This window comes from Rhinopithecus roxellana, chromosome 8 (genome assembly GCF_007565055.1).
Source record: "Rhinopithecus roxellana isolate Shanxi Qingling chromosome 8, ASM756505v1, whole genome shotgun sequence".
Taxonomy (NCBI): Eukaryota; Metazoa; Chordata; class Mammalia; order Primates; family Cercopithecidae; genus Rhinopithecus; species Rhinopithecus roxellana.
The window spans coordinates 54,653,793-54,681,596 of NC_044556.1; the positions used below are offsets into that span (position 1 = coordinate 54,653,793).

Below are 27,804 nucleotides of genomic sequence, written 5' to 3' on the forward strand. Positions count from 1 at the left end.
TGTTTATTGAGTAAGGGACTTAATGAAAAACTGTATCTAATCAGGATAAAAACACAGTCCTAAACTTCAGGTCAAAAATCCAAATCAGCAAATAAAATAAAAAGGCTTGGTAGTAACATACATGAAAAAGCTAAAGACTATATTTGACAGAAGGTACAATGTATGATGTAACTAGAAAAAAAAACCTTGGTTTCACCAATAGAAATACACTATATAGAATTAGGAGATACTCCACTATGCTCAGCATTCATTGGTCCTCTTTAGGAGATGTGGAAAAACCAGAGTCCATTCAGAAGAGAATCACCAGAATTGAGGCACCATGAACCCAGGTCATAAGAATAGCTTCCAAAAACTGGAAGATCTTGGGATGTGAAGACTCAGAGGGTATATAGTATACACACAACTGAAGGTTTGTCACATGGAAGAAATACTATATTGATATATAATCCTGTGGACTTAAGAGACAGAAAAGGAACAATTTACAAATTGCCAGAGCTATTTAAAGCAGGCAGTCTCTATAAATGGAGGTGATTATATCTAAATTGGTTGGCCACAGAGCAACATGCTGTAGAAAGGAATCCAATCCCTGGAAGGCAGTTACCATGGATAACTTTGTACTAAAGCCTTTTTAACCATGATATTTTATGGCATGAATACAGGAATATTAATGCATCTTTCTTTGTCCTAATCCATACCGTAATGATGCCAAGTAGATCACATTTCCCACAAAGTTCTGTCCTATATAATAGTTAGAGTGGAAAAAAGAGTTAGGTCCTAGGTATCTTCAAAGAAACTGCTTATATGACCTTCCTAGCAATTCCTTTCCTAGCAATAAACTATTGTGCAGTTTACATTTGTCTCATTATTTAATCTAAATATTATATTTAAGACAGGCATTTGTTTCTGTAAAATTAATAATACATACAGAGGCAAATGTCTCTATGGATACTTGGTTGAGTTCAAAGGCACTCAAGATCCCCAAAGCAAGAATGCTTTCTCAACACAGGAACATAAAACTAACAATCTGCATTTATATTTTCAATGTCAACATTCTAGATTTTTTTAAAAATATGGATTTCTTGGAATTCTCTTTTATTTGCAAAAGCTCAAGAGAAGAAATATTTCCCAATGTGAATGAAAACTACCATGTCTTTGGCATGTACATCTGTGAAATGACACTGGCCATCCTCAGCTTGCAGATGTCTTAAATAACAAAGAAAGTATCATGTAAGTGCTGACACACCTATGTAACACTTCACAGAAAGTTATGATCCCCAGTGTTTCCAGTTGGTGTAACTGCAAAAGAGAGAACACAGAGCAGTTGAACCTATGCTTACTAAGCAATTCTTCTAAAACATAGAAACTTGCGATTATGTGAAGTGGCTCATCTTCTGACAAAGTGCAAGGTTCTTGATTCCCTGCACAAAGATAAATCCATTATGAGGAGTTTAGTATTAAAAAATAAAAAAACACACAGACTTTGGAGAGTTAGTGGGAGGCTCAAACCAACTCTGTTGGCTTAAATAGATGCTGATCTCTAGTTTTTATTTGTTGAAAGCTAAACCATCTGTTTGAGTAGAAACAGATTTTTGCCACAAGGCAGAAAGAGTGAATGTGATCTCACTGAAAGCTAACAAGATTCTGAAGGTCACTTAGGTACAGGGGGCTCAGCAACTGGTTCCTTTGGGTCAAGGAAGTAACTAATATTCTAGAGAGTTCAATGCAAGCTGATTGAATCTAAACCTCTGGGGTCTCGTGAAGGTTCCTATAAACTAAGTAATTAATTAGTAAATCAAATACAATAAAGACAAACTATTCATGGAAAAATTACCCATGCAACTGACAATAAATCATCAACACAATAAGCATTATTGGCAAAGTAATAACATTTCAAGTACATAAAGGCAGCTCTACCATTAACCTTATTTTTTCCACTTAAATCTATTTCTACCTTACAGTAGAGAGTTGAGAAGAGGCTCTGCTAAGTGGGAGAAAATCTAATGGTTTGGGAAGAGTTAAAAATGGATACACTAATGACTTCAAGAAATAAGAGGGAAGTAAGGCCAACCAGAGGAAGTGAGGGAGGCAAGATACAGCTATAGAACAGCTATTTTATGTGAATCATAAAAAGGCAAAAATTTCCCAACACCAAGTATATATTTAAAATTAAGTATCAGAGCATTTCTTTAGGCATGGGATGAAGAGAAGACACACAGATAAATAAAAAAAATACACCACCTTCAAGGTAATTATCTTTGAGTGGTGTGAGATAAAGCCATAAATGAGAGGTGGTTACATTAAGGAAGTTTAGTGGAGGAAAGATTATTTATTCTAGGACCTACAGAAGTATTCTAGTGGTCCAGAGAAGTAAAGCAAAAGTTTTGTGGAGGTGGTAGGATTTCAGCTGGATCTTGAAAGATGGGTAGGAGATAGCCTGGTGAGAAGAGGGTAGGCAATACAAGACATGGACACCACATGTGCAAAAACAGTCAGAGTGATCTCTTTACATGTACATCAGATCAAGTCACTTCACACCTCAAACTCCTCAGCACCCTCCCACTATATTGATAAATCACAACTCTTCACCACAGCCTACAATTCTGTCTGATGTGGCCCCTATTTACTTTCCTGACCTGATCTCGTATCATTCCCACCTGTCACTACTGGATCCTACTCTAGCCTTACTGGTCTTCTGACAAATCCTAAAACTAACACATTCTTTCCAGCCTCAGGGCTTCTGCTCTCTTGTTGCTCCCTCTGCTTGGAATCTTCTGCCCCTTGGCTCTTCACAGTTGATTCTTCTCATTCTTCAGATCTTTGTTTAACTGTTATCCTGTCACTATCCAATCAAAAAGGACTTCTCTACCCCTGACTCCCACCATCATATTTCATCAAGGGACCATATTTCTTTCTTTCTCCCAAATTGTCACAATCTGCAATTGTTTTGTTTGGATTGTTTTTTTTTTTTTTTTTTTTTTTTTTTGTTTCCTTCCATCTCTTCCACTTAGAGGCTACAGAAAAGTACAAATCATGGGTACCTTATTCAATGTTGGTACCTCCAGCTTTCGGCATAAAGGAGAATCAGTGAATGAGTATTTTTAAATGAACTAATGAATACAGATTCAAGGAACTGTTAGTAAAACAGTTTGGTTAGAATTGAGTTGAAAAGGTAATGTGGGGACAGACTGTCCTGGGCCTTTGATGCCAGGCTAAAGCATTTGGATTTCATCTGACAGACACTGAAAATCCACTGCTGGCTCTTGAGAAGGATAATGATGTAACGAAAGCAGTATGTAAGGATGACTCATCTTGGCAGCAGTATGCAGGGTGAATTGTAGGAATTAAGATGGAAAAATAATAAATTAGTGTGACCAGTTAAAATACTACTGCAACAATATAGACAAGAGGAACAATCTCAAGTAATCCCAATCATGCCCAAGGCAAAACAAAGAAAAAAAAAAAAAAAAAAAAAAAAAAAAACCAGGGAAAACAAGCAAAGAAAGAGGGCTTGTCTTTCTTTTCTCTGCAGATCCCCACTCTATATTTCCTGCTGCCCCATGCCTATCTCCATAAGCTTTGTATCTTGTAAAAGCATCAAGGTGGTGAATGAGAAGTCTAAGGCAATACAACAGATGGAAAGGGACACTAACTTGCGAGGGGGCTGGTAGTATCTAACAAAATGGAAAGAAAATGAAATTCAGCAGTCAAGAATTACTTGGTGGTATTCTGTTAGAAGAGATACACAAAAATACACCCACCAATGCCATCTCTAATTCAAGACGCGTAAATCTCACACTGTCCCTCCCATTTTATCCATTTCTTTGAATGGCAGTACTAGTCTCTCAGTGTTCTGGTCTCAAAATCACGGAATCAGCTTTTCCTTCTCTCTCCTTTGTAAATCATCAGCTGCCAAATGCTATAGATTTTTCCTTTGGAATTTCTTTGGAAATTTTTCCTTTCTTCCCATTCCAAGCTTTGAATCACCTCATCTTGAGATTGTTTCAAAGTATCGATCCTAGCTTGTCTTCTCTCTTCATTTTTTTCTACATACAATTCTCAGCCGGATTAATAATCTCTTAATAGAGTCTTCACTGTGTTATTCTTATGTTTGATAGTTTTAAATTACTTCCTTAATTCATTAATGACCTAAATCATCTGGCTGCATCCCATGCAATAAATAAGTATTTATTTCTCTTTTCAACATGAATCCTCTCTGTACTGTCTCTTCCCAAACACTTTGCTCAATTCCAATTTAGCATATGATGGAGTGCTGCATCAAGCAGCTGCTGCTTGGCCTTAGCCGCTCTTAAGTTGTTGACTCAACACAGCAACCGGCTCATCACTGTGATTCTTTTCTGTGGACTTCATCACTGTGATTCTTTTCTGTGGACTTCATCACTGTGATTCTTTTCTGTGGACTTCTCAATAGACTAAAATAAACAAACAAAAAACAACTGATGGCCAGGCATGATGTAATCCCAGCACCTTGGGAGGCCGAGGGCGGACCTCTTAAGGCCAGGAGTTCAGGAGCAGCCTGGCCAACATGGTAAAACTCAGTCTCTACTAAAAATACAAAAATTAGCTGGGCATGCTGATGGGTGCCTACAGTCCCAGCTACTCAGGAGACTCACTTGAACCCAGGAGGCAGAGGTTGCAGTGAGCCAAGATCACACCATTGTACTCCAACCTGGGTGACAGATTGAGACTCTGAAAAAGGAAAGGAAAGGAAAGGAAAGGGAATGGGAAAGGAAAGGGAAAGGGAAAGAGAAAGGGAAAGGGAAACAGAAGCGGAAGCGGAAGGGGAAGGGGAAGGGGAAGGGAAGGAAAGGGAAAGGAAAGGGAAGCGAAAGGGGAAGGGGAAGGGAAGGAAAGGGAAAGGGAAAGAAAGGGAAAGGAAAAAGAAATGAAACGAAACAAAATGAAACGAAACCAGCTTATTTAGGCCAAACCTTAGGTTTGTGCAACTTATAGCTAGATGCCTTACACAAATACCTTACACTCTCTTTATCCTTTTATTCTAAATATCCTTGATAGCCCAGTTCAATTTTTATCTCCCAAGGTACCAACTGATGCTAGTCATCAATATTCTATTATGTATCACGTTCTTCTAATTTTTGATTCTATACCATAGACATTGGGAATTTATATTACCTGGTATCTAACTGATCTCTTAAAAATTAATCAGCATATTGTTTCTGGTTTAGAATTGATCTAAATCATTATTGTTGGTCCAGGCCTAACTAGTATCTTAGCATCAGTGTGGTGAAGTGAGCTAAAAAGGGATCTAAGGAATTCAGCCAAATTCCACCAAATTCTAAAGATAATTTGATTCATACTCTGCCTCTGTAGGTGATTGCCTTCTCTGTAGAAAACTGCCGAATTAGTTCAGGCCTCAGGTCTCTACAAAGGTAGCACCTATTGAAGTTAGTAAATGTGAACTCTCATCTTTTACTTGCCAGTTGCACATAATTAGTGGATCTCTATATACATTTTGAAAGAAAAAAATTATTTTTTCAGGTGAATAGTGTGATTTTTCTCCTTTCCTCAGTAGAAATTCTTAGTATGGGAATTTTACTACTAGTTTTAGTAATGAGCCAAAAGTCAGAGAACTAAAGCTGGACGCAGTGGCACATGCCTACAGTCCCAGCTACTTAGAGGGCTGAGGTGGGAGAATCACTTGAGCCCAGCTCAGGTTCAGCCTGGGGAATATGACAAGATCCTGTCTCTTAAAAAAAAAAAAAAGAAAAAAAGGCCGGGTGCGGCGGCCCATGCCTGTAATCCCAGCACTTTGGGAGGCTGAGGCAGGCAGATCACACGGTCAGGAGATTGAGATCATCCTGGCTAACACGGTGAAACCCTGTCTCTACTAAAAATATAAAAAATTAGCCAGGCGTGGTGATGGGCGTCTGTATTCCCAGCTACTTGGGATGCTGAAGCAGGAGAATGGCATGAACCTGGGAGGCGGAGGTTGCAGTGGGCTGAGATCGCGCCACTGTACTCCAGCCTGGGCAACAGAGCGAGACTCTGTCTCAAAAAAAAAAAAAAAAAAAAAAAAAGAGAGAAAGAGAACTATGATTATGTATTTTTTAAAAATTAAAACATAGTTTTAAGAGAACACTCAACTGTCTGGATGCAATTACATGAAATTGAAATGAAATGAATTACAATGAAAATGCAAAGTAGATAATACTTTTTTTTTTTTAATAGACAACCTGCAGGCCTTTAAGTAGAAATAAATTGAGAAGAGTAAAAGGAAAAACTCTCAACCTGCTTAGGCAACCAGGCTGCTTGAGCAGAATTAATAGGACAGTTTCCAAATATATTTGCCTTGGGATAGCCACGTCCAGAAAACTATGATCATCAAAAGCAGTTATATGAACATTCTTTTATTTTTAAAACCATCACATTTATTTGGTTGGTTTGCTTCCTGCCCTTCTGTTACGACCTCTCCAACTAAAAATGTGTGGCGTGTGCTGGCACTAGCATTTGCAACCATTGCTATTAAGCTGTTCTAGATTTTCTTCATATGTATGGAAATTACTTTGAGATTAAATATAATTACAGTTTAGCCTGGTAGTCATTTGTTCATCTACGTGGGCCCTTAATTCAAGTAACAGGTATAAACAGTTATTTTTATTGCACATGTACCACATGAATAGGAACAAGGCACACAGATGGGAACGGAAACAGTAAAAACAAATCAAGGAACATGTTGGTCAAATTATGAAACATATCTGCTGATGGCTTGTTCATAGAATTCATTCCCTTATGAAAGATATCTACACAATTTAGCTATCTACCATTAAAAAAACAAACATATCTATCACTAAAAAATCAAACCAAAAAACCCCTCTTCTATGCTCTATCTTGTTCAATTACTTATCACGAGTGCAGAAAGGAAATGAGCAGTTTTACTACAACATAAGTAGAAATAATTTAAAAGCAGGAAATGTTAGCTTACAGTAACTACTAGTAGAACTTCCAAAATCCTTTTAAAAAAAATCAGTAGCTTTTAATCCATCATCCACTGTTCCACCAACCATGCAATCATTTTTTAAAAATGCCTTTTCAAAAGCATACCTAGCATTCTATTTTTATTTCAATAATCTCCTGTGTGACAACTTCCTCAGACAAAGAAAGACTTTTTCTTGCAGCTTCACTAATCTGTTTTCAACTCTCTTATGAAACAAAGGAATTTAAATAATAAACAGAATGCAAAGTATAAAACAACAAATTACAAAAATAAAACTGACATGGAGAACACAGATGATGGGACTGGTGATTTCTAAATGGTATTAATTTCACACCCATATCCTACTCTCTTTAGCGATTTCTGAAACTTTTTTCCATGGCTCAAAACCACAAAGTATAATCATAATACATTACAGTTTAAGAACAGACATTGACCTGGAAATGTACTTTACCGTGCTCAAATTGGAAAATCAAATTCATCTTACAAATATCCCCATCCAGCGTATTACATAAACCAGTTGCTCAATAAAATCTGAATTTCTGTCTTCACTTTCTGTCCTTTCCCACTCTCTCCAAAATTTTACAAGCTCCACTTGAGAGAGAGGGATCATCCACAACTCATTTTTGTTTCCAAGTTATATGTAACTTTTAAACTCAGAAATGACAGAAAATGTATTTTATTCAACTTTTTCCAAACCCTTATATGCTCAGAATGAACAACTCTGGTATTAGGGATATTCTCACAATGTCTCTGCTCTTTCAATAAATAGGTACTCAAACTTTTTGTGCCTATATAACTTAAACTCTTCAGATTATACATTATATAATTATAATATAATTTGTCAAATCCATAAGTTTAATAAGTCAAAGAAATTTATCTCTGGGTCTTAAAGAATCCTATAGAATTATAGTTTCCTATAGGACAACTTTTTGCACGGTTTTATTTATAGAACGATTGCTGAAAAGGAGGCTAATAATTTCTTTTTTTTTTTTTTTTTTTTTTTTTTTTTTTTTTTTTTTTTTAACAGTGCAAAAGGACCAAACTTTATTGTCAGGAGAAGAGAAGACTTTGTAGTGATCTTTAAGAACATAACCCATTGTGTAGATAATGATAAGCACTTGCTGTCTTTTTTTTTTTTTTTTTTTTTTTTATTATACTTTAAGTTCTAGGGTACATGTGCATAACGTGCAGGTTTGTTACATATGTATACTTATGCCATGTTGGTGTGCTGCACCCATCAACTCGTCAGCACCCATCAATTCATCATTTATATCTTGTATAACTCCCCAATGCAAGCCCTCCCTCCTCCCCCCTCCCCCCTCCCCATGATAGGCCCCAGTGCGTGATGTTCCCCTTCCCGAGTCCAAGTGATCTCATTGTTCAGTTCCCACCTATGAGTGAGAACATGCGGTGTTTGGTTTTCTGTTCTTGTGATAGTTTGCTAAGAATGATGGTTTCCAGCTGCATCCATGTCCCTACAAAGGACGCAAACTCATCCTTTTTTATGGCTGCATAGTATTCCATGGTGTATATGTGCCACATTTTCTTCATCCAGTCTGTCACAGATGGACATTTGGGTTGATTCCAAGTCTTTGCTATTGTGAATAGTGCCGCAATAAACATACGTGTACATGTGTCTTTGTAGTAGAATAATTTATAATCCTTTGGGTATATACCCAGTAGTGGGATGGCTGGGTCATATGGTACATCTAGTTCTAGATCCTTGAGGAATTGCCATACTGTTTTCCATAATGGTTGAACTAGTTTACAATCCCACCAACAGTGTAAAAGTGTTCCTATTTCTCCACATCCTCTCCAACACCTGTTGTTTATTCACTCTGAACTCCAAATCTCAATGTGGTAGAAAGGTAGCCTAGGATATGTTTTAGTTACGCTTGAAAAGATTAGATGAATCTGTGCTTGCCAACTATTATTAATCACATAAAATATTATTAAACTAGTAAAATATTTTCAGGTGGTCACAAAGTAATCACCAAATAACATTTACCTTACTTAAATTATTTTATTCAACAAACATACCTATCAAATTCAAATGACTTTATTATGTTATACTGTTCCCAATGAATCTGTACAAACTTATAGTGTAGGAATGAAGTGGTATAAAACCTATTTTAAATTTTGGAGTCCCAAATATTTTCAATCCTCGCACATCTGTCTTTAATACTGAATTAACAATTTAATTAATTGGAAGATATTTTATACAATGTATGTAAATCTTGGCTCTGCTATATAGTGGTGGTGTAAATGCTATGAATTACTTTCTTGAGGCATTATCTACGAAAAAATAAAGAGAATAAAAGTTGAGTATCCCTAATCCAAAAATCTGAAATGCAAATTCCTCCAAAATCTAAAATCTTTTAAGTGTTGACCTGATGATGCAAGTGGAAAATCCACACCTGACACCTTTATTTTCTGATGGTTCAATGTATATTAACTTTGTTTCATGAGCAAAATTGTTAAAAATTGTGTATAAAGGCTGGGCGTGGTGGCTCACGCCTGTAAACCCAGCATTTTGGGAGGCCAAGGCGGGCAGATCACAAGGTCAGGAGATCGAAACCATCCTGGCTAACATGGTGAAATCCCGTCTCTACTAAAAATACAAAAATTAGCTAGGCATGGTGGCGGGCACCTCTAGTCCCAGCTACTCGGGAGGCTGAGGCAGGAGAATGGCGTGAACTTGGGAGGCGGAGCTTGTAGTGAGCCAAGATCGCGTCACTGCACTCCAACCTGGGCGACACAGCGAGACTCTGTCTCAAAAAAATTAAAATTAAAATTAAAAAAAAAAACAATATCCCTGATGAACATCGATGCAAAAATCCTCAATAAAATACTGGCAAACCGAATCCAGCAGCACATCAAAAAGCTTACTCACCATGATCAAGTGGGCTTCATCCCTGGGATGCAAGGCTGGTTCAACATATGCAAATCAATAAACATAATCCAGCATATAAGCAGAACCAAAGACAAAAACCACATGATTATCTCAATAGCTGCAGAAAAGGCCTTTGACAAAATTCAACACCCCTTCATGCTAAAAGCTCTCAATAAATTAGGTATTGATGGGACATATCTCAAAATAATAAGAGCTATTTATGCAAACCCACAGCCAATATCATACTGAATGGGCAAAAACTGGAAGCACTCCCCTTAAAAACTGGCAAAAGACAGGGATGCCCTCTCTCACCACTCCTATTCAACATAGTGCTGGAAGTTCTGGCCAGGGCAATCAGGCAGGAGAAAGAAATAAAGGGTATTCAATTAGGAAAAGAGGAAGTCAAATTGTCCCTGTTTGCAGATGACACGATCATATATTTAGAAAATCCCATTGTCTCAGCCCAAAATCTCCTTAAGCTGATAAGCAACTTCAGCAAAGTCTCAGGACACAAAATCAATGTGCAAAAATCACAAGCATTCCTATACACCAATAACAGACAGAAAGCCAAATCATGAGTGAACTCCCATTCACAATTGCTTCAAAGAAAATAAAATACTTAGGAATCCAACTTACAAAGGATGTGAAGGACCTCTTCAAGAAGAACTACAAACCACTGCTCAGTGAAATAAAAGAGGACACAACCAAATGGAAGAACATTCCATGCCCATGGATAAGAAAAATCAATACTGTGAAAATGGCCATACTGCCCCACGTCATTTATAGATTCAATGCCATCCCCATCAAGCTACAAATGACTTTCTTCACAGAATTAGAAAAAACTACTTTAAAGTTCATATGGAACCAAAAAAGAGCCTGCATTGCCAAGTCAATCCTAAGCCAAAAGAACAAAGCTGGAGGCATCACACTACCTGACTTCAAACTATACTACAAGGCTACAGTAACCAAAACAGCATGGTACTGGTACCAAAACAGAGATATAGACCAATGGAACAGCACAGAGTCCTCAGAAATAATACCGCACACCTACAACCATCTGATCTTTGACAAACCTGACAAAAACAAGACATGGGGAAAGGATTCACTATTTAATAAATGGTGCTGGGAAAACTGGCTAGCCATAAGTAGAAAGCTGAAACTGGATCCCTTCCTTACACCTTATACAAAAATTAATTCAAGATGGATTAGAGACTTAAATGTTAGACCTAAAACCATAAAAACCCTAGAAGAAAACCTAGGTAATACCATTCAGGACATAGGCATGGGGAAGGACTTCATGTCTAAAACACCAAAAGCAACGGCAGCAAAAGCCAAAATTGACAAATGGGATCTAATTAAACTAAAGAGCTTCTGCACAGCAAAAGAAACTACCATCAGAGTGAACAGGCAACCTATAGAATGGGAGAAATTTTTTTACAATCTACCCATCTGACAAAGGGATAATATCCAGAATCTACAAAGAACTTAAACAAATTTACAAGAAAAAATCAACCCCATCAAAAAGTGGGCATAGGATATGAACAGACACTTCTCAAAAGAAGACATTTATGAAGCCAACAGACACATGAAAAAATGCTCATCATCACTGGCCGTCAGAGAAATGCAAATCAAAACCACAACGACATACCATCTCACACCAGTTAGAATGGCGATCAGTAAAGAGTCCGGAAACAACAGGTGCTGGAGAGGATGTAGAGAAATAGGAACACTTTTACACTGTTGGGACTGTAAACTAGTTCAATCATTGTGGAAAATAGTGTGGCAATTCCTCAAGGATCTAGAACTAGAAATACCATTTGACCCAGTCATCCCATTACTGGGTATATAACCAAAGGATTATAAATCGTGCTGCTATAAAATCACATGCACACGTATGTTTATTGCGGCACTATTCACAATAGCAAAGACTTGGAACCAACTTAAATGTCCATCGAAGACAAACTGCATTAAGAAAATGTGGCACATATACACCATGGAATACTATGCAGCCATAAAAAAGGATGAGTTCATGTCCTTTGCAGGGACATGGATGCAGCTGGAAACCATCACTCTCAGCAAACTATCGCAAGAACAGAAAACCAAACACCGCATGTTCTCACTCATAGGTGGGAATTGAACAATGAGAACACTTAGACACAGGAAGGGGAACATCACACACTGGGGCCTGTCATGGGATGAGGGGAGGGGAAGGGATAGCATTAGGAGAAATACCTAATGTAAATGACGAGTTAATGGGTGCAGCACACCAACATGGCACATGCATACATATGTAACAAACCTGCACGTTGTGCACATGTACCCTAGAACTTAAAGTATAATAATTTAAAAAAAAGAAAAAAAAATAAGAATTGGGTGGACTAAAAGAAGAGGGAATAGTTAGCTGTGTAAAAACAACCATCTGATCTTTGACAAACCTAACAAAAACAAGAAATGGGGAAAGGATTCCCTATATAAATACTAACAGTATTTTACACAGCTAACTATTAGCTATGTAAGAGGTCAAGTAAGATGACAATGGAGACATGACCTTTAACTTGGTGAGATATTTGTCATTGACTTCCCTTTGCAAGAGCATTTCAGTGGAGTGGAAGGGCAATGGCATTTTATGGAGTGAAATGGCAGAAGCTTGGTAAGGGTGAAAAGAAGACAAAATCGGAGATAAGGAAGTAGAAGCAGTGAGTGTGAGTGAGTCTTAAGAGTTCTGCTCTAAAGGGTAACAGAAATACGATGTGAAGTCAAAGAAGTCTCCTTATACCAGAGGTAATAGTAATATTAAGACATTTTGGGCTGTGTGCAGTGGCTCATGTCTGTAATCCTAGCACCTTGGGAGGCCGAGGCAGGAGGATCACTTGACTCTAGGAGTTCAAGACCAGCCTGGGCAACACAGGGAGACTCTGTCTCTACAAATAATTTAAAAATTAGCTGGGAGTGGAATGTACCTGTGTTCAGGAGCTACCCGGGAGGCTGAGGTGGGACAATTGCTTGAGCCCCGGAGGTGGAGGCTGGAGTGAGCCATGGGTCACGCCGCTGTACCTCAGCCTGGGCAAGAGAGTGAGTCCCTCCCTCCCTTGAGGAAAAAAAAAAGACATTTGTATGCTGATGGGAATGACCCAGTAGAGAAGAAGGAACTGTATAAAAGAGGAATGGTATAAATGCAGAGTAAAGTCTTTGAGCATTGCGAGAGGTGCTAGGGGTCAGGGTCCAAAAGGAAGAAATTACCTTACAAGTTGGCGATGATATTTTAAGGACAATGGCAATGATGATTATTGCAGTAAAACAGCAGCTAACCCCAAAATAGGCACTATTTAAAGCTTTTTTATTCATTTCACATCAACTCTTAGAAGAAGGTACTACTAATATCTTATTTTACAGATGAGGAAGCTGAGGTACAGAAAAAGTTAATTAACTTGCCCAATGATGCATATCTAGCAAGTAGCTAAGCAGGGATTTAGAACCCAATGGAAGAGACTTTTCTTTCAGTGCAACAAGAGGGAAGGCAGAGTTTGTGGGTGTAGATGCAGCTGGGCCAGTGGTAGTGGAAACATGACGTAGCTCTTGCATGATGACATCTATTTTCTCAGCGTAGTATTTGGTGAGTTCATCAGCTGATGGGGTGGGGAGAGAGGATGTTGGAGTTTCGACAACAGAAGGTGAGAAATTCTTTTTTTCATAGAGGGAAAGTGAATTTACTAGCAATGACTGGCAATATTAAATATCCCTTTGAAATTAATGGTCATAAATTTGAAGTGAATCTACTTGTTCTCACTGAACAATACTTTCTAGCAATTTTCAGCTGCTTGAGACCAGGCATAGAGAGGAGAGCCGGGTTTACCTAGAGAGCAGTTTTTCCAAGAAAGTGGAACCTAAGAAGAAAGGAGCCAGGAAGTAAGGGGTGTTCACAAGAGAGTGGTGACAGTACAGGACCATGGAATTTAAGCTGGGTAAGGAGGACTATATGGCCATTAAGGATGTGATGGACACAGAAAAGAAGTGGCAGGGTCAAAGGACTTTAGACTTGTGAGGTAAGAGAGTAGTTGGAGTGTGAGTTTTGAAGTAAGAGAGTAAGTAACAGTCAGAGAGTGGGATGCCTGAAAAGGAGATTTCAAAGGGAGTGCTGCTATTGATGATGATAAGGTCTAGATTATGACCATGTGGATGGGAGGCTGAGGTGGCGCGGAATAAAAGATGACTGGATCAAAAAAGGCTAGAGTACTAACGACTCCTCTATGCGGATGCTGAAGTTAGACAGCAGGATGACAGAGGCAGTGGAAGAGTCGTCAGTGGAGTAGATGACAGCAACAAATAAGGGTAAGAGGAGTAAAGTGTGATGTGACAGATTTGCAAGTAGTTAAGGGGACTGAAGGAGAAAGAAGGAGAAATAATTTGAAAGTTGTAGTGGGAAGCAAGGATACCACCTACCATGCTGCAGACTTTGAGGTACATGAGGAAGGGGAAAAAATCAGGCTCTAATTTAAGAAGTAAAGAGACTGTTCAGAGAAAAGGCTGACGATGTAGCATGGTACTTGACACATGGTATATATTCAATCAATATTTCCTGAATTTGAATCTTAATTTTTTAATAGTAGCTTATCCTAAAAAGGGAAGTTTTTTTTTAAAAAAGACTATTTACAAGGTGTCTGAAACAGATTAAAAAGACAATGTTCCTCTAATGACTGGATTTTCCAAATCCATGAAAGGCTCCTCTTCAAAAATCAGTCACCTTGCCAAGATAAACATAGTCAAACAGCATCTTGTTGGTTTTGGCTTAATATAAATAGATAGCTCACTGTTATAAAATAAGACCAGGCCTTCATTCTCTTGCATAAGAACCCAATATCAGAAGAACAAAATTCAGTGAATTCTGCCTTGATAAAACTCAGAAAATAGCCTTTCTGAGCATAAGCTGACCCTTTGGTCTATTATAGTTTAGGCAGAGAAACTTAGGTACCTATAGATTGAGAATAAGTGAGACTTCCTAAATACATTCTTTGGAATGTAATAAAATGCACTTTGGAATATATTCTTCTTCAGGTAGTAAGAGGATTATTCCATGAGTAACTTGAGAGGTATGTCTTCATTGAAGAAAGAGATGTTCTTCTCAATGTTATCATTTTTCTTAAACTTGTTCTGAATGTCTTTGTAAGGCTAAGTAAATATTGTAATTTTTTATGCTTTAACAAAAAACCCATTTATGTTTATGTCTATAAAGTTACTTCCTAAGCATTTCTAATAAGCTGTCTATATACAGCTCAATGAAATTCTATAGTCCTCTATGGTCTTAAAATGTATGATGAATATTACTTTTCCCCTAAAGACTAAATTTTATTGAACTTATCTGGAATCTCCCCAAAATTCTAGTGTTTTGTTTTATAATTGTATTTGAAGGTTTAGTTATTATTTATCAATCAAAATGTGAACCGGTTCAACTGCAGGTTAGTTCAAAGGGCTTTTCGTTTTTGTCTTCTTCATATACTATGAGGTTTTTGCTACCAGACAGAAAATGTACTAGTACCTCCATTATGTGAGATACACGAACTTGAAAAAGATGGCCAACTCTCCGATTTTCAATACGATGTGTCAGAGAAAGCAATTAGTCAATAACACACACTGTGCTCATTTATAATCCACAGCTGGTAATGGGAATGAGTTATTTCTCTTCTCCATGAAGAATCAAGCTGGAAGTAATATCTGCTTCACTAGATTTCTTAGTACCTCACATATTACTTATGTGACTTTCTCTTTGGAGTACAGTGATTTTTGGCCTTTTTTTCCTTCTAAACTATAAGCAGGTATACTATGCCTTAACATCTGTGCATTATATTATTATTTGTATTTTGCTTAATGTCCAGTGCTAGTAATAGAACAAAATATAACAGTAATACTATCAATATCAAACTCATCAGTATTATCAATTAAACATAAATAAGCCAGGCTTCTGTGGCAAGGTCTAGGATGGTATCAACATTTAGGTAACACAGGAAACTGCTTTGAGTTCCAAAAATCTAATTTACAAATTTACTGTCAGAACACAGCAGCGGCTTCTTAACGCTACATTTATGACTAGAAAGGTCCCAGATGCAAGTCTGTAGAGCAGTCAAGATGCTAGCTTTTCCAATTCTGTAAGTAAAAGAGAGATACTTTTTCTTTTAGGGATGTAGTAATTTTTAAAAAAAAGAATAATGGATTTTAAAAATAGTATTTTTGTGAAAACAGTGGAGAAATGTTTCAGAAATAATGTATGGATATATACTCATTTAACTGAACATTTTAAATGTCTTTGAACTAATGAAGAGAATCTTGGTTAAACAAAGGAATCTCATGTTGTTCATAAACCAGAATTTCAACTTACCATTTACGTTTATTGCTGGTAACACAATTGACATTTTTGGTCTTGTGGTCTTGTTATGGGTGGTAGCTGGTAACAGCAGGTGATCCTAAAATTAACAAAGAACAATCTGTTATATATAACAACTGGCTTAGTCCTAGAACAGGTCAAATTCAGGGTTTCTAAGAGGCCAATATTTCATTGAGATGATGAAAAATTATAGTTTTTATTTGAAGTTGGCTTAGACATAATTATACACCATCTTAGAATCATTCATTCATTAATGTAATATACATTTACAGAGTGTCTACCATTGTCAGGCACTATGCAGTGATCTTGGAAAACTCTTAGGTTTCTACAACACATATGCTATAGCACACTATAAAGAATACTGATCAAGCAGTCAAGACACACGATTTTAATTCTAATTCTGCCACTAAATAGCTGTATAATCTGCACAAGACTACCTATCCTTTCTGTGTTTCAGTTTCCAGTCCTGTAAAATGATGGGGGCTAGACTAGATAATGTCACAAGATACTGAAAGTATCTATCCACTAAACAACATTTTCAAACTTTTTTTTTAAAGGCAATAAACTCTTTTTCCCATCAAAATTCTTATCCTGGGAATTTTCTACTTGTAGAAGAAAGGAACTATCAACATGTAGAAGAAAGATTCTGACTGAAGCAGGGCCAAGCCCTAGAGCCTTGCCTGCTTAGCCTCCTCTTCTCCCTTTGAAGTGGCCAGAGCATTAGACATTTATTTGCAAGTGACAGGTGCATGCTAAAGAAGATGTACAGTTTTTGCCCTTAAAAAGCATAGTGGCCGGGTGTGGTGGCTTACCCCTGTAATCCCAGCACTTTGGGAGGCCAAGGCGGGCAGAACAAAGAGTTAAAAAATTACAAATACATGCCTAGCACAATTGTATAGTCCTACATTGTGTAGGGCATCTGAGGTTTCTAATTTCCAGCACACAAGTACTAAAAGTAAGAATGAGCCAAGAGAAGTTTGGCTTCAGAAAAGGCAGAGTACAAGTGTTTTGAAAATGTATATACATCTGTAGGCATTCTAAGGCTGATTATAAATGGCTTATGACTTTGATATTAACTACTGTTTTCAATAACTCCTCTTCTTTCTAGTAAAAACATATGAACTGCCACAGAAAAAAGAAAAAAAAGCATATTAGCATTTCCATTTAAGGGAGCATGGTTAAACTGGAGATAAAACTCAACCTAAGTTTGACCCATTTTGCTTTCTTTTCTTGTTCCTGTGTTCACTGTTTCACCATTCATGCAACAAACTTACTATATGAAATAACTCATCAAAAAGTAGGATCTGATACAGCTGAGAGCAATAAAAATTCAACAGAACTTCAAAGTTCAAAGTTGATATGATTATGAAGTACGATTATCAGCAAAATTAAGAAAAAAATCTAGAAAGTGAAAAACAAATTGAAATTGATATACATGAACAGAACTGTGTAGAAAACATTTCCAGTAACTGCTTGTATTTTGTGTAATTCAGGGCAACATTTCCAAGAGAACATGTTTTTAAAAATCGGGGAGGAGAGAGAAGATGAGTAAAGTTCTGTTAGAATTCCAGCATTGCAGCAAGGGAATTTTTTGTTTTGTTTTTTTTTTTTAAGTGCATTGTTAGACACAAAGATCACACATTTCTGGGTAAGATAACATTATAACCAAGAAAAAACAGAATTTGCTGATCTTCAAGCCATGAAAGTTATACATAGCTTAATTCCTATCATTAAAATACTGCTTCAGGGTCTCTAAATTGAATGTGAAACCAAACCAAAAAACTTGCAAGCCCCAAATTAAGGCTATTGTAAAAATAAACACACTTAGATTCCACTGGTCATGGGTTAAGGTCAGGCTCAGACTTAATTCTGAGTTTCCTGCTAAGATATAGATGCCATACTAATTGTTGTTTTTAAACATGATCTTCTGAACACAATGTCTCCTACTTTCTCTTTTCACTAACTTTCTAACAAACTAGTTACTTTTGCAGCAGAAAGCTAAAAACCATGTATGATTTATGAAAAAGAAGAATCACATCTTGCATGCATACAAATTATTAAAGTTAACTGCCTTGTCTCTAATTATTAAAGGTTTGCAAACTGGAGTAACAGTTTTAAGTACTTGTTTACCAAGAGGCCCAAAAATTAGACTGCAGGGAACCAAAGCTGGTATACTACCAATTCTAACAGTACATATCTTATAATAAAAATAAGTGTCTATATATCATATATCACATATATTTTATCTATCTATCTTATCTATGTATCTGGGACAATGTAGTTACTTCATTGAATATTTACCTCCACTTCCTCAAAATAAATGTTTCTTGAACCTCACAACAATGAATCCTGAATATTAGTTTCTCTGTGTTCATCTTACTCTTTTTTAGATCATTAATACTGTGAGCCACATTTTCAGAAACAAAGGAGCTATAATCACTCAATAAATATTTACTGGCTTCTTACTGCTCATTTAAAAAACATGACTCAGCACAGTACCCTGTCATGTATTCAGCATTGTGCCACAGAGGATATTTTCTTTTAAAGAATATAAATCCAAGTTTTTATTTTGTTGGGAAAACTGAATTGTGGCAGAAACAGCTATTTTTTTAAACTCAATATATGCTCTCCTTCTTCTATAATATTAAAATAGCAACAGGACTTGTGATATTCAGTTGGGCACAATGCCACCCAGAATAAAGACTATATTTCCTAGCCTCCTTTGCAACCAAATAAGGCTACAGTCTGGTCAATGGACCATAAGAAGAAATGGCAACTTCTTCAAGGTGGTAATGGTGGAAGGCTTTTTTCCTCCTTCCCTTTCTCCTTCTTGCTAGCTAGAAGGCAGATATGACTGCTAGAGCTGGAGTAGCCATCTTTGTTCCATGAGACAGAAGCTGCAAATTGAGAATTATGGAGCAAGAAGATAGAAGGAGACAGGGATCCTGATGATTAAGTAGCTATCATTAGATCTCTGAAATGTATACATGAAAGAGAAATAAACTTCTAATTTATCTAAGACATTATTATTTTGTATTTTCTGTCACTCAAACCTAAAGCTAAACCAAATTACTAATTAAATTACAAATTTGTGAAACAGTTCTAAAGGAATTTGGTCAAGAGGAATCTCCATAATAGTTAATCAAGAACAGCATTGTTATTTTTTAACAGCATAGAAACCATATTTATAATTTAGTCTTCTTGATATCACACCCCCTTTTACTTAAATACTTACTAAGGAACTAGTGGAGGAAATTCAATCCCGGAGGTACAATTTGATAAATTTGTACTTCTTTCCCTCCAATTAAATCGTTTAAAATAACCCAACTGACAAAAATGAAACTACTTAAAAATAAAAAGGATAGTAGAAAAAGAATGTTGCCATAGAAAGAAATATATTTTGGCACTGTCACTCAAAACTATGTCACTAATTTTAAGACATCTTCGAATGGACTCCTGAAATGTCTTCATCAAGCTTTCCGTAGGGCTTAGATACCACAGGATTTCCTCTGGAATGAAATCATGTTGACAAATATTATGATCAATGTATTGTTACTCTTATTCCCAGAAAAAGTTAGAGAAACATGGAGGGGAGGGGGCGGGGAGAAACACCAAAACATTTCCCCATGAAAATAAAGCATCAGTTTTCTAATGTTATGCAATATTGTACATGAGAAAATATACTACTTTCATACAGTTCTCCCAATTCCCTCTTCCCAGCAATTTGTTAGAAACCAACAAAATATGAGTGCATAACACAGCATTCAAAGTTACGTTTCTTCTCTTTTTAAGAAAACAAAAGCATTGGAGACTGGCTTATCAAAAGAAAAGGATCACATTTTGCTCTGCTGAAATTAATTACGGTAACTCATAACAGAATTCAGGCCCTACTGAGAGTTATCAAATGTTGATTCTACATAGCCATGTAGAGTACAAACTGATTAAATGACCCTTCCCATTCCCCCTATAAAATTCACTGACTGGTGCCCCTAGCACAGGGAACATTCACGACTATTGAGTTGTATCTTTTTTCAAGACTATTTTCATTAATTGTATTAGTCAGTATAATTGTGTAATAAAATATTACATAAACTAATAGTGTGAAAAGAGAGCAAAAAGATAAAAATAAGTTTTAAAATGTTCTCTCCTTGCAAAGCAACCATAAAAATCGTAATAGTCTGCCCTCAGATTGCTTAACAAGTACCTTTAAGTTCTTATTCCAATTTAAAGTAACTGTAACCAATACTGGAAATTATGGTTGCTGAATTGTGAGTACGGTTTATGCAAGAAAGGCAACATGGAACTCTGAACAGTGGATCTGGACTCAAAGAAAAGAAAATTGGCCCTACATACAAAACTAGCCAATGAGTGCATATTAACATAATCAAATGAAATAAAGATATGTATCTTTTTAAAAACTAATTTTAACCAGTATTGTTTATTAACAGACCATCTACTAGTCCCCATTATATAGATAAGATGGCTTCTACTGTATTAGAAAACGCTGGCTCAAGGTTGCAGCCCTTTATCTTTATTAGAAAGGAATGTATTTCTATCATAATTTCCCCTAGAAATGAAGGAAACTCAGGCTGCACTTGTGACACTGAGCGGCTTTTACACGGATCAACACAGACCTCTATTAGGGAAAAAGTTTTGCATAGCAGACCAATAGTAACAACAGCCTCTTAACATTTTATATTTGGCCCATATCCACTGGATTCCAGAGATGGGGTTGGTTTTCCAATATACGAAACTGTTAGAAGCAGATCAAAAATAAAAATAGCACCTAGCCTTATTTCAAAAACAGCTTTGTATTAAATTTTCTCTAACCTATGTCACTGTCCTAGAGAGCTTTTGTTTTCTTCTATCACTCCATTTCGTATCTTTCAAGCTGTCAAAGAAGTTGAAGAGCATGTTAAACCTCAAAAATTAGAGCCAAAGCATCAACTAGAAGTAGGCCTTTCAGAGTTATTTATCTAAATTCTCATTTTGCACTAGTGTTGTTTTCTAGTAGTTATAGTAATTCCTGATCAAAAAGCAAATGTGTTCATTCATTAAAGCAATGGGATTTGAAATCATGAAAATAGACAGACACACATTGTGACATATCCTGAAAATAAAAATTGCAAAAAACAAAATTGGGGTGGTAAAATTAAGTAGAAAGTAATCATTTAAAGTCTATTAAAATGTCTACTACACAGGGCTTCTCAGCATAGTAAAAACATAAGCAAGGTATATTACTCACCCGAAAACTAGAATTAATATAAATAGCTAATATGAATGCTGTATTTGTGCCATTAATGTATGCAATAAAACTACAGACCAATAAAAGGAAACGTAGAGCTTGCATCTGCACCATTAGTATGCATGTCAGCCGGAAGAATAAATCAAAACTATTAGTGTACAACAGATGGCCCAAGAATGAGCCAAGGTTTATGCTTTGACAAAAGGAAACTTTTGACACTTAATATAAATCTGATAATGCTGGCAAGGTCACCAGAGGAAAAATGAGCTTGAAATCCTAATAAGTACAAATTCAAGTTTTGATTTAAGATACACTTTTCATGTCAAACTCTGGAGGATGTCCGCTGCAAACTGCCCAATTAACCATGCCCCCCTTTTTATTCACACCAAAAAGTATTAGGTTGGACCATAAAAAATTGTCATTTTTGTGAGTCAAATATCAGTAATTTCATAAGGTTCAATCTAAGAGTGATATATGCCTCTCTTTTTAAAAACCAGAATTAATTTTGAGTTTCTTGGTCAAAATGGTTTCTTGTAAATACTTTCCTAAGGACAGGATAGTAGCATCCAAAATCATTCTTCTCTTTTGAAGAGAGTTTCAGGAAAAATGTTTCTAAACTAGGTCAGGATTGATCTCCCTAGGGAAACCTCTTAGACAAAATGTTGGTTACATGCTTTGGACAGGTATAGGACCAGGAAGTCTTCAATCATGTGCTTTATATTACTTCATTCAATAACTTGGAGTTGGCTGGGTGCAGTGGCTCACGCCTGTAATCCCAGCACTTTGGGAGGCCGAGGCAGGTGGATCACGAGGTCAGGAGATCAAGACCACCTTGGCTAACACGGTGAAACCCCTTCTCTAATAAAAATATTTAAAAATTAGCCGGGCGTGGTGACAGGCGCCTGTAGTCCCAGTTACTCGGGATGCTGAGGCAGGAGAATGGCATGAACCCGGGAGGCGGAGCTTGCAGTGAGCAGAGATCGCGCCAGTGCACTCCAGCCTGGGCAACAGAGCAAGACTCCATCTCAAAAAAACAAAAACAAACAAACAAAAAAACACTTGAGTTAATCAAAGTTCAAAACTTTGTTAGGTATAATAGAGGGCCTTTTCAAAAAATGGGAAGTACGTGATTTAGGAAAATAAGTTAGGGCCTCTGAAACTTGTTAGCAATTGTAATTTGTTGAGTGTCAACAGGGCAGCAATCCAAAAAAAAGTCATCTTAAGGAAAAAGATCAAACACTAAATGCATAAAGAGTTTAACCATTTGGGAATTGGTCATATATAATGTTCACAAGATACTTCATTTTAGAAAATTCTCTTTACTCAGGACTACTGGTAGGAAGTGAATTTCCTGAAGATTACATTGCCTCCTACAGGTGTGCTACCAAAGCAGACCACAGGGGGTCAGGTAGGAGGGTCTATGGCTACAGCAAATTGAGTCAACAAGTTTCCTGAGAAAAGTTATTAGGAAACACTTCAAGCAAAAAGTTAAAGTTACCTCAAATGCCACTTGTGTTTGTGTAGATAGCACAGCAGGGTGGGAAGGGAACACAAAGAGATACACTGGCCAATTTATGATTTCATATCAATCATTCTACAACTTTCTGGAAGGGGAGAAAAAAAGGGGTTTCATGTAACTTGTATTTCTAAAGTTATCTCTCCTTGCATTAGCCTCCAGCCTTCACTCCAGATCTTGATCCTTTTCAAAGCAACTTTGACGTTGGCTTCACATAAAGAAATATGGAGGACTATAAAATGCCCCTAAAGCACATTTTAGGAAAGACTAGTCTTAACAAGGCAAACTACAAAGTGGAATAAAAACTTTTAACCATAATATGCTTTATGTACTTGAGTGAACAAATTTTCTCTCAGGATCTTGGGTTAACCAAATAGCCAAACTCAACACTTGCTCACATTAGAAGCTGAGCTTTATTGCCAGCTGCAATCCTAGTTAAAGTTGGAGGTATGATACTATATAAAGCTGTTCCACAATCTAGAAGAGTTCACTTTTCATGTCACATAGGGTATACTTTATAAAGCCTAGTAGTTTTATTTAATCATGAATAGTAAGTTATCAGTTTCCATTCATTTTGTGTGTGTGTGTGTGTGTGTGTTTCATTTTGCTTTGTTTTTTTATACAGTCTCATTCTGTCACCCAGGCTGGAGTGCAATAGCGCAATCTCGGCTCACTGCAAACTCCACCTCCTGGGTTCAAGTGATTCTCCTGCCTCAGCCTCCTGAGTAGCTGGGATTACATGCACCTGCCACCATGCCCAGCTAATTTTTGTATTTTTAGTAGAGACAGAGTTTCACTATGTTGGCCAGGCTGGTCTCAAACTCCTGACCTCAGGTGATCCACCTGCCTCAGCCTCCCAAAGTGCTAGGATTACAGGCGTGAGTCACCACACCTCACCTCCACTCAGTTTTAAAGTGCATTTTTAAGGTATAATGCATTTGTAGGAAATACAATTTTTAAATTGTTTAGTCAAATATTGTGCTAAAAAGGATTTCATTTAAATTTCAGGTGGTAACAGCTTAAAAGTCAAACTGGGGTATAATAGAATAGTACAATAGTATTAATTTCTATACTAACTATGTATCTTTCAGAAAGCATTTAATCATAGGAAGCTGGGATCAGAAGCAAACACAGTGCCAGTAGTAGGTCCTTCTAAAACAGAAGCTCTTAACAAAGGATACGTATCATAATCACCTGCAGGATTTTATAATATAAATACTGACATTCCTCAACTCTTGGAAAACAATTTATTACATGGTAAATCTTGAGGTGGGCCAGAATTTTTCACTTTTAACAAGTATCCCTGGTGATTCTGATGCAGATAATTCCAGGACTCTGCATTCACAAACAGTGGCCAGAGTGGCACAGACAGATTAAGAGGACGGACTCTGGAGCTAGACTGCCTGGGTTTGAATTCTGCTTCCATCACCTAATTTCTTGCTGTAGGATATAAAACAAGTTCCTTAATCTTTCTGTGTCCTCATTTTCTCATTAGTAAAATACGGACAGTAACAATACTTATTGCACCAATTGTTTATAAAGATTAGACAAGTTAGTATTTCAACACTTATAAGTGTTCAATAATTTTTTTTTTAAAGGGACCAAGAAGTTTGAGGACAGTGAAGTCCTTGAGGAAATGCAACAGTTAAATGCAACTGATACAGGAAATTTAGATTTGTTGTTGAAGTTTATTCCCTCAACCACATAGTTGAGAGCCATTGTTCCACTGCTGAACAAAATAAAGGATGACAGGCACACATGACCAATTCAAACTCTTTAGCCTAGAAATGAAATCTCTTTATAATTTGTTCCCTACTGATTTGGTCTCTCTCCATCATGATCTCACTTGTATTTATTCCTTTTTATAAACATTAGCACTAACTGCCATAGATATTCTCTACCAGTTCAACCAGGAAAAGAAGACACCCCTATTTTTTATTTCCTTTAATATAAAAGATGACAGGGGAAAAATAACTGAAGCACAAGTATTCAAAGCCTCCACTCTATCCCTGTCCCTTTTGTAAAGGGGTGAGTTTCTGTTTTTGTAAGTGCTAACTGTGTGTGTGCTAGGGGCAAGGAAGTGGTGGAGAGCAGAGTTGGAAGAAACTAAATTGGTTTAAACTTTAAAAGGTATATGAGTTATCAGCAGAAAAAAAAGGTCTGGAAGTTGGAAGGATGAAAAGAGATGGATAAAGAAGGGCAGCCTCAGCTGTGGCCTTTGTAGAGGCACACACCTTTACCTGCCCCTACTTCAGATCTTCATTCAAATGTCAATTTCTCAGTGAGGTCTTTCCGGGCCACCTTAGTTAAATTGTACATACGCATTCCCACCAAACACACTCAGCTTGTTTCCTTTCTCTGCTTTACTTTTCTCTCTAATCCCTATTATATATCTTTACCCTTTATAAATGAGCTCCATAACAGGAGACATTTTCATCTGTTTTGTTCATTGCTGAATCCCCAGGATCTACTACAACCTTTCATATAGTAGGTATCCACAAATGATTTATAACGTAAACTAGTTACAGGAGGACTATTATAACAGCTTTTTAACTAGTTTTTTCCCTAAGGAGGCAAGAATCTCTAAGACTCTTTCAGGTCAAACTATTTTCAAGCCTTTTTGCACTTTGTTGAAATTTACTCTGTTGGTGAAAAAGCAAAGCCAAACTGCTAAGCCTTAGCATAAATCTATGTAGTGGCACCAAATTAGTCTAGTAGTCACTGTATTCTTCACTGCCACATACAGTAATGATGAATCAACTAAGAAATGAGTAAATGAATAAAATATTTTAAAGCCAATTTCAATTTAGAATATCCTTGTTGAAGCAGTAAAAATTATTAACATTCTCTGTGATGAAATGCCAAGAACATAAAAAACTGTTTTGCTACCTACTGAAGTATAATGGCTATCTCAAGAAAAAGCACTTGGGTGAATGATTTGCAAGCTGAACAACCCACTTTTTTCAATACCACTTTTACTTGAAATAATGGCCAATAATATTGTTATTCAGGCATGGGTAACCCATTAAGCACTTTTAAAAAATGAAGTAAGCCTGATATTTCAAAGAAAACACTTGACAATATTTGCAAATGATAAAATTTGGGATTTTGAGTGAAAATTCGAATTTTGGAAACCACGTATCTACCACCATGAGTATGACTTTTTTCTTCATGTGATTCGTGGTAATATTAATGAATGTTATTCTTTGATATTGTATAATGAAATATGTTCTTATTTGGAAGATCTGCCTCTTAGTGAACTAATATCTTCCAAAGGAGCAGTGAATGATGTTACAAAATCACTCACGGGGACAAGTTCCATTCAAACTGCAAGACAGATCAATGGATTTTTAATGTTACACAGGATAAAAGTGTCACTGATATGGCTTTAGATTCTATAGTGCAACTAATCTTTTAAGAAATTACCACTTGCTGAGTTTTTATGTAGTATCAAAACAGAATAATTCACAATTATTTGAAAAGGCTATTAAAATACTCCTTCCCTTTGCAACTACTTACCTGTATGAGGGTAGATTTTCTTCATATATTTCAACTAAAACAATATATTGCAACAGACTGAATACAGAAACATATATAAGACTCATGTTATCTTCCATTAAATCACATATTAAAAACCTGCAAAACTGTAAAACAATGCTACTCTTCTCACTAATTTTTTTTGGGGAGATATCACTATTTTCCATTAAAAATGTTACTTAAAATTTTAATTGATTTATTCTTTTCAAATAAAACATTAAATATTTTAAACATTTCTTAATTTTTATTTCTACTAATGGCTAATGATATTGAGTACATTTTTATATGCTATTGGCCATTTGTATATCTTCCTTTGGAGCAATGTCTACTCAAGGGTTGAAAAACTAACTGGTTGGGTACCATGCTCATTACTGGGTGATGGGATCATTCATACCCCAAACCTCAGCATCATACAATATGCCAATGTAACAAACCTGCACATCTACCCCGAATCTAAAATAAAAGTTAAAATTATGAAAAAAAGACTAGCCTTAAAAGTTACTTCCAATAAATACATACAAATATTTCATATGTATTACATATTTCATATGTATGACAGATAGAAATATTTGTAAGAATAATGTTTGTTGCTTAATAGGACAGAAGAATGTGTAAGTGGGCAACATAGTGGTCTATCTACTATAATTTTATATCAAACATCATAATGATGTTACTAAGATTACACCCAAAAAAGTATTCTTATATATATGTACTATCCTATATTAGAAAATACTTTTTTTATCAAAGTTTTCATTTTTCAGTTTCACACAGCATTGCTTAGTTATCTATTTCAAACGTAAAATTTTTAAATGTTCTTGTGTAACTGAAGATCATCAGTTCTGTACAAAACTTACAGAATGAACATGTCTCAGCTAATGCATAAATGTATGTCACTATGAGTACATATGCAAAGCAAATAATTAGCATATACTATAACATTAAGGAGATACTTTTAATAAACTACTTTAATCAAGCTATTTTGACTTCATTTGTTGTCAATACTTTTAATCCTCTTTCTAAAAGTATAAGCAGAAATTATATTCATAACACTTTATTCTTTCTAACATATTGTTTGGTCTTTAGACTTCTAGTAATATAACATAATGATGTAGAGTTTAAATGCAAAAGATTATATTTGACTGAATGGCTTCTTATTGAAAATGTTAACCCCCAGCTCAATAGGCTCCTAAAAATTGCTTCCTAAGAGGTCTCTTTTCATGTCATCTGTTAATTATTTATAAGCAAAAGTTGAGTACCATTCCTC

At 36.3% G+C, this 27,804-nt stretch overlaps 1 protein-coding gene across 5 annotated transcripts in view; it reads right to left on the reverse strand.

The window, feature by feature from the left end:
• The window catches only part of ATF6 (activating transcription factor 6), a 238,974-nt gene that overhangs the window by 45,024 nt on the left and 166,146 nt on the right, over positions 1 to 27,804 (reverse strand). For 3 of the 5 annotated variants that reach the window (XM_030935786.1, XM_010373615.2, XM_030935789.1), the window contains exon 15: positions 16,237 to 16,321. In XM_030935786.1, coding sequence (XP_030791646.1) covers positions 16,237 to 16,321 — 85 coding nt within the window. Of the gene's footprint in view, positions 1 to 13,228; positions 13,493 to 15,826; positions 16,005 to 16,236; positions 16,322 to 27,804 lie in introns of those variants that run through there. The other 2 variants (XM_030935787.1, XM_030935788.1) reach the window with 2 other exon arrangements.